The 7,898-nt window shown below is 50.6% G+C and overlaps 1 protein-coding gene across 1 annotated transcript in view; it reads right to left on the bottom strand.

Annotated features, from left to right (window-relative positions):
- Positions 1-7,898, bottom strand: part of MAN1C1 (mannosidase alpha class 1C member 1) — a 146,864-nt gene that overhangs the window by 14,120 nt on the left and 124,846 nt on the right. The window contains exons 6-7 of the mRNA XM_023519098.1: positions 7,312-7,429; positions 3,782-3,875 (exon numbers count right to left, since the gene is read on the bottom strand). Of these exons, the coding sequence (XP_023374866.1) occupies positions 3,782-3,875; positions 7,312-7,429 (212 nt within the window). The remainder of the gene's footprint in view (positions 1-3,781; positions 3,876-7,311; positions 7,430-7,898) is intronic.

The raw sequence follows: 7,898 nt of genomic DNA, 5'->3' as shown, positions 1-7,898 counted from the left end.
CCACTCATTGAGTGTCCATTGTGGGCTGGGAGTTTTGCTGTATTATTTATAACTTCTTTTCCTAACCATTCTGCAAGGTAAGCATTTGATCGACCCCATTTCCCAGATGGAAAAATGTGAGAGTGAGCCATAACAGCTTGCCCAAGGTCACCAAGTGGGTGAGTAAAGCCCTCACTTTCTGCAGCTAGTGAAGTTAACTGCAGAGTGAAGACAAAGATGTACAGAGAGAGACAAGTCTGAGGGAAGAGGGACCAAAATACAGGACAAAGACAGAGAAGGGAGCCAGGGAAGGGGGCTGAGAGGCAGCCACACACTAAATCAGCCCCAATCCATAAATACATCCTGGCCCAGCAAGGGTTCCTGCATGGAACATGCACCTGCAAAAATTAGAACAGACAAGATGAGGCATGAGCTTTGGGAGGACTTGGGAGGGGTCTGTGTGGGCTGGACTTTGCTCAGGTGAGGAGGGAAGAGAGAGCCAGCCAGTGTCTTTATTGTCTGGCATTCCTAGGGGCCAGCACAAAGGGGCTGGGCCAGGCCTGGAACCTTGATAGGAGGTCCCCAGCTGGAGCAGGTCTGTGCAGGGGTCTTGGGAGAGGCTGCAAGTCAAACTGGGTTGGTCTCCACTTAGAGCCCTTCTGCTGCTCTCCTCTGCCCACAGAAGGGGGGCCTGTCACAGGCAAGGTGACTACAGTTTCTGTCACATCCAGATTCATGTCCTGCCCTGGCCGTTGGCTTTTTTTCTCTACCACCCAAACACCCTAAGCTCCCAGCCTTCCCTGTCTGACTTCTCACCTCTGTGCCTTGGCTTGCGCCAACCCTGGGTCCAATGTGCCTTCCCACAGCTGATGCTTCCTCACCTTTGGTCTGGGCTGCAGGCTTTCCTCAGTGTTGCTGGAGCTCAGCTCATAGCCCTTCCATGTAGGAAGGAGTGAGTGATATAAGGCATGTGCTAACACCTGAAGCCCTCGGTGGCAGCTCTCCCTGGCACCATGGGTGCACATTTCACATCAGATGTTGTGTGATGAGTATCTGTGCGTGAGTTTGCCTCCTCCACTGGATTTTGTGCTGTGGGACATTTGTGGGCAGGGACTGAGTCTGATTCTCCCTCTGTGCCCAGTACCTGTAAGGCACATAGAAGTGTCCAGGCAATGTTGACGAAGTAATGGAAGGTAGGTTTGAGTTGTGCTGGGAAGAGCCTTGGATGCCAAGCCAAGGAGTTTGGACTTCATCATGTGATTGTGGAGTGTGTATGAGGCAAGGCCCAGAGCTTCCTTGGGCAGGGGCACGCAGGAGAGGGCAGCTAGGTCATCTGGGTTCCATATATCTGCCTCTTGGGTATGTGTGAATAACCAATAAGGGGGACTTAAGTGGCCAACTCTTGTGTGGAGGTCCCACTGCTTTGTAGCATGTATGTGTGAGGGGTAAACTGGGAGAGGAACAGGAGTGAGAATTAGATGATGTGAGCCTGTGTTAGCTCAGGGCGAGTCACTGTCCACCCTGGGACTCAGTCTCTGGAGCTATAGGATGTGTGACAGGGGAGCAGTAGCCAGTGTTGTGAGCCTGAGAGCAGAGTCAGACTCTGCAGGTCCTGCCCATGTCAATGTTCTCATCACACTTGGCAGTGAGAGGCTAAGTCACAAGTCTGGGAGTTGGCTGGCATGATGCCAGGGGAGCCACAAGGCTGGGGCTGATAGCAGCTCATGCTCCTAAACCCACCAGGGAGACCTGAACTTGTAACCTCCCTCCCACTGAAGAAAGCGTGGGGTTTAGGCCAAGAGCAATGACAAGTTACTCAGGGATTCGGTAGGTTGCTCTTAGGATTGTCTCATCTGTGTTTGGTGCCATCTGGAGCCCGGTGGATTTTTCTTAGGTGTGAAATCTTAGCAGCAGGAGGGTCTTGGGCCTCCTCTATTACCTGAAAGCTCCGTTTCAAGGAGGAGTGGGAAGCAGGCAGAGCAGAGGCCTAGATAACTGGGATGCAGCCTTAATTCCTCCTGTACCCTCTAAGCTGCAATTTCTGCCGTTGCAAATGGGCCTAACAGTCCTTGCCTACAGGCGTGTTCTAAGGATTTAAGGAGAGAAAATAACATGAGTGCACTTAAGCTTATGCAAGGTGATCTGTTAAAAAATACACACTGCACCAAAAAGCCCAACAAAAACCACAGGAAACCTGAGATGACCTGGGGCCCTAAAGTCAAGGGAGGAGGGAGGCAGGCATCCAGATGAGCAGGGCATTATAACCTCCCCTCTGCTCTTTGGCAGGCTGCAGATTCATATTTTATTTATATGAAACAATTTCCCACATGTGATCGACTTTGCCCAGACCTGCAGCCCCTGGCACAGCCTGAAAGGAAAATTATGCTTCTCGGCAGGGGTGCCCCTGTAATTTGCCAAGGTAACTGTTTAGCTGAGAAGCCCACACCCCTTTTGCCTCTTTTTATGGGTTTTGCTGCATTGTCCTGGAGCAGCTGAGGCCAGCAGAGTAGTTTGTCTCCTAACCCAGCCAGGCCTTGCAATTAAAAGCCGTAACAGTTATGGAATTGTTTCTTCCTGTCGCCATAATCTGCAACACGAGACTTCATTTTCTCCCTGTACTTTTGGATTTGGCAGTGTGTTTTGGTTAAAAATATTTTGCATTTCTCTAAGTGATTTTTGGAGGAGGCCATGTGGGGTGAGGTCATCCCTTGGTTGGATTTTCTGGGCCTCCTGGGCCTGCAGCTGGTAAGGGCTCAGGTTGGAAGGAACCAACTCGGGTTGGAAGACCTGGCTGCTTCTGCACAGGGTCCCTGCTGCCAGCCCTCCAGGCCTTGCTTGTATCATTCCCTTTTGAGACAACCTAGGTCATTTTTTGGAAGAGTGAACTGAAATCTGTTTCCTGCAGCCCTTGACCATTATTCCTACGCCCCACTGTGGCACACAAAGAATGTATCTCACTCCCCTCTCCCATTTTGCAGGACAGGAAACCAAGGTTCAAAGAGACAAAGTACATCCCCTAAGCCATGCCATAAATCACACTCATATCTACTGTGCCCCTAAGCCCTTGCTGATGCACAACTGGGGTTGTGCCAGGAACAGGCACATGTGGTGGTCCATGTGTGGGCAGAGGCAATGGTGGTGGGATCTGGGCAGGTCTTGGGAAGACCATATAGGCAAAGCCATAGAATCTGCCACTGCCAGTTCTTGCTGCTGATTGTGATCACAAGATGAGGGCCTCAGTTGGCAGGGTGAAGCTGGATCCTTGGCCTGCCCCTGCTTCCTTTATAGGTTTAAGGTACAAGGGCAATTTCTACATTGCTGTAGAATTTCTATATTACAGTATGGTTATAGGCCTTGTTTTAAAAGTTTTTTTAAATTAAAGTGAGAAGTAGGGAGCCAGATCAAAGGGACTGGGAAAGGATGCATGGCCTCTTTTGGAGCCATTCCCAGACTGGATGACTGCTAGGGACACTCCTGGGAGTCTGGAGGGTAATGCAGGAGGATTCTATGGTGCCACAAGAGATGGAGAGTTGTGGCATCCACAGGAGCCAGAAAAGTTAGGGTGACCAGTGCCCAGGGCAGGGCCTCAGTCAACAGCAGCTATACCAGATAACAACAGTGGGCAAATCCCTCAGAGGCCTGGGGAGGCAGGTGGCATACAGGAGCACCAAGTGGGTGCCTTGCAGGTGATGTGGCTCTGATAAACGTGCTGCTCCTCACTTGGCTCAGGTGCTTATCATGGAGACCAGGAAGTCTGGTCAGGAATCTTCTGAGCAAGGGGCAGAGGTGTCTCTATACTCACGTTGCACCCAGTTCCCGCTCACTGGGCTGAGGAAGTTGGGGTAGAGGCCGAAGGGCTTATCAATCTTCCTGAGGACCTTGCGGATGTTCCTAACCTGCCAAGAGATGGACAGCAGGTGCGGCTTCACTCTCCTGAAGAAGCCAACTGACTCTTAGCCCACAGAGGACAGGAGACAGCTGGGTCAGGTGCACAGAGGAAACCCGACCGGGGGCAGGAAGTTGGGGCTGCGCAGTGAACAGCAGCTTCCAATCTGGAGATGGTGAGGTGGCCTTGTGCCATGTGGAGGGTGTGAAGGGGCGTGGCCATGGTGGGGCCTGACTCACCCTCCTTCCGCTGACCTACTACCTACTACCAGGCCAGTCTTGCCACAGGCCCACTGCCTGCCTAACCTCCCTGATCCCACCCTCACTACTTCCTCACTACACACTGGCTTGAGGAATCCTTTGGGGGGAGTTCACATAATTGACAGTAGCCCATTTGTAAGTGTTAGGCAAAAATAGCCTTTTTAGTAGGTCAAAAAATGGTCAAATGTGGTAGTCCCACTACGGGGTATGTATCCAAAGGAAATGAAATCAGTACATCAGAGACAGCTGCACGCCCATGTTCACTGCAGCGTTATTCAAGTGGCCAAGATAGGGAATTAACCTAAGCATCAATGGAATAATGAATAAAGAAAATGTGGTCTATACGCACGATGGAATACAATTTAACCTTAAGAAGGAAGGGAATCCTATAATTTGCAGCAACACATTTGAACTTGGAGGACATTATGTTAAGTGAAGCAGGCCAGGCCAGACAGACAAACGCTGCCCTCGTGCTTGTATGTGGAGTACAATAAAAGTTGAACTCAAAGAAGTAGAGAGTAGAACAGTGATTACCAGGGGTTGTGGGAGAGCTGGGGAGATGATGTTGATCAAAGGATACAAAATTTCCCTTAGAGGGAATATGTTCCAGAGATCTGTGGTATAACATGGTCACTAGTTAATAACAATGCACTGTGTTCTTGAAAATTGCTTAGTGTTAAGTGTTGTTAACTCTAAGCATTCTTACCCACCCCCCAAGTGATAAATAGATAAGGTAATTTAAAAAAAGGTCAAATGTTGGCAATTTCAAATGGCTCAACTTTAGTCATGTGTTATTTTACCTGACACCTTGGAATCATTTCAGAGGAGAGGCCTGGGCTCTTGAATACTCCCCACACCTAATAGGCATCTCAGGGTTTTAGTAATAATCATAATAGTTACAACAATAACAGCTGTTAATATTTCTCAGTTCCTCTGAGCCAGACCTGTTATATACCCTATCTCCAACCATCATACCCACCTATCAGGTATTATTATCTCAGTCTGATGAGAAACCCCAAACCTAGAGAGGTTTGGTGACTTGCCTGCCAATGGCCATCTAGTTCTTAAGTGGCACAGCCAGGTAGTGAGTGGGTCTATCTGACCACACAGACCACACATACTCCCTGTCCTCCACAGAGTAGGCCCCTCTACCCGGCTCAGGGCAGTGACCACACAGCAACATGGAGCAGAGGCTGCTCCTACTGGAGCAAAAAGGCTAGACTTGCAACCTTCAGGGCCATGAAGGGTGAGAAGTGGAGTTCAGGGGGGCTTTATCCATAGGCTGTATACTCTGGGGAGAAAGGTCCTTAGGGACCACACTGTATCATGATAATAGATTTATCTGTCTACAAGGCCAGGAGCTGAGAGAGCAGCCTGTCAGCTGTCAGACCTTTTTTTCCAGGGGACAGCACTTGGCTTTGCCATATAAGGTTTCACATCCATTTATGTTAATAGAGTCCATTACGGGGACAGGTCTCTGCTTGTACCTGAGTTATTCTCAACTGTCCTGGTGGTGAGCAGTGAAGCAGGCTAAATTAGCTCGCCGGGAGGGTGCGGGTGCTTCTAGAATTTGGGCCAATTTGTTGACTGCCAATAATTGCCTCTGTGGGAGGCATGACTGGGGGATGAAAATAGCTGGAGTGTATGTAAACTTAGAGAAACAGAGACAGACGATGAACTTTAGAGCAAAAGCCTGCAGGCTGCTGTAATAATCTGGTCTGGAAGGTGCTGGAAAGTCCTGGGCTTGAATCCCAGTCGATGACCCAGAGCAAGTTATTCTACCTCTCTGAGTCGTTTCCTCCTCTGTGAAATGAGGACACCAGGAAGAGCTATTCTAAAGCACTGGGCACACAGTAGGTGCTCGGGCACATTATTCCAGCCTGACCAGGAAGTACAGTGAGCTTCTGGTTTCACTTCAGAATGAAGGTCAGAACCTTCTAGAGGAGTTTGGCTCAAGAACAATGGAAGAAGAGAAGTTGGAGGGGCTTGGAGTTGGGAAAAGGATCAGAAAAGGAGAGCTACTGAGAAGTGGGATTATACTCATTCCCAGAGCTCTCAAGGAGGCAGAGTCCCTCCCAGTGAAAGGAAAATGTTTTTAAAGGAAGGGTTGCCAGTGGACTGTTTAAGTGAGCCCCATGGTAGAGGGAGTGATCAAGAAGCTTGAGAAATTCTTGAGTTTCTTGAGGATGCGCAGGCAGATTACTACACTGAGTAAGCAGCAGTGCCAATCCTGCACATGCCAGGGCCTCGGGTGAAGCCCAGAGGTCCTTCCGTACAGCTATGCTAGGGATGCTTTGATGCTTAGCTGTGTTGTGAGGCTGGGAGCCCTGGACAAAGGTGCGACTCTGTAATCTCCCAGCTCTGCTGGCCTCAGAGGCTGGCATTCTGGGGGGAAGAGGAAGCACTGGAAGTGGGAGGTCTCCAAAAGGTTCTCCTTGGAGGGCTCTCCATCTCCTCAGGCAGTCCCTAGGGAGGGACTATAGTCACTGCAGCCCAGCCACAGCTTAGGATGGTGTATGCACATGTCCCTTCTTTGGGTTTAGGGTCAGACCTACAGAGACACTTCCAGACAGTGGGGATTGCCTAGGGCTGTGGCACTGAAGAACAGCTCCTCCTGTAGGACAGTGCCTCTCAGCACCCCGAGGCCTTGGACAGCCAGGGGCACCTGCTGTGGAGGTGCGGTGTTTTGCCAGCCTGCTCACTGTGTGAGCTAGACAGGCACATGGAAGGAGGAGGCAGGCATATTGTACACAGAAAAGTTAAATGTCCCCAGAAAGGGGACTTTTGCATGGGGTAGCCCATTCCTGCCAGTGCAAGGTGGTGCCTAGATTTCAGCTGCACTTTCTCCAGATTTCATATGTGGGTGGCTGCCACTCAGCTGATATGTAGTGGTGACAGCCTTCTCCCTGGCAGAGTTTTGTCTCTCTCTGGCCCTCTGTAAAATCCTGATGACTCCCTGTGCTCACCTTCCCTGCCCCCTGTCTTTGGGGTGTGCTTGCATCTTCCACAAATTGCTACTTGCTATGTTAGCAGTGGCTGGTAGGCTCCTGCCCCCAGTCACTCTCTTGCTGATTTGAGGGAGGTCCCACTTACCTCTGAAAATGCCCAGTGCTCACACTTTTGCTCTCTGTGGGAAGAAGAGCAGGGAGCTGCTTTGGGAGGGGACAGGGGCTGGGGGTGACTTGCCTTTTCAGCGAAGACTTGGTTGCCAGAGAGCTCGGTGAGGTGTAAGAATTCCAAGTGCAGGGATCCGAACTCTGCCAGGATGCTGCTGCTGCCTGCTGTGGCCCAGCCCCATCTCCCACTGAAAAGACAGAAGCAGCTGCCACTATTATCTGAGAGTAACAGTGGCTGCTCGGTGGGGAACACCTACCGTGGGATAGGCACTGTACTAGGAGCATCACCATATAACCTCGGTTAATCCTCCCTGACCCCACTTCCTGATGAGGGTGCTGCAGCCAGTGATATGGCTTGCTGAAGGTCATCTGAACGCAGGCCTGGATTGTAATATTCTTTGTTTCCATCATCATACAGCCCCTATAAGACTTGGGGGCTTGGCTCATCACCTGTGGCTCAAGTGGCTAAGGCGCCAGCCACATACACCTAAGGTGGCGGGTTCAAATCCAGCTCAGGCCCACCAAACAACAATGACGGCTGCAACCAAAAAACAGCCAGGCGTTGTGGCAGACGCCTATGGTCCCAGCTACTTGGGAGGCTGAGGCAGGAGACTCGCTTGAGCCCAGGAGTTGGAGGTTGCTGTGAGCTGTGATGCC

Source organism: Otolemur garnettii, unplaced genomic scaffold (assembly GCF_000181295.1).
Source record: "Otolemur garnettii isolate 467f Iridium unplaced genomic scaffold, OtoGar3 scaffold00156, whole genome shotgun sequence".
Taxonomy (NCBI): Eukaryota; Metazoa; Chordata; class Mammalia; order Primates; family Galagidae; genus Otolemur; species Otolemur garnettii.
Note: the sequence above shows the minus strand (reverse complement) of the source record. Positions and strands in the feature narration are given on the sequence as shown.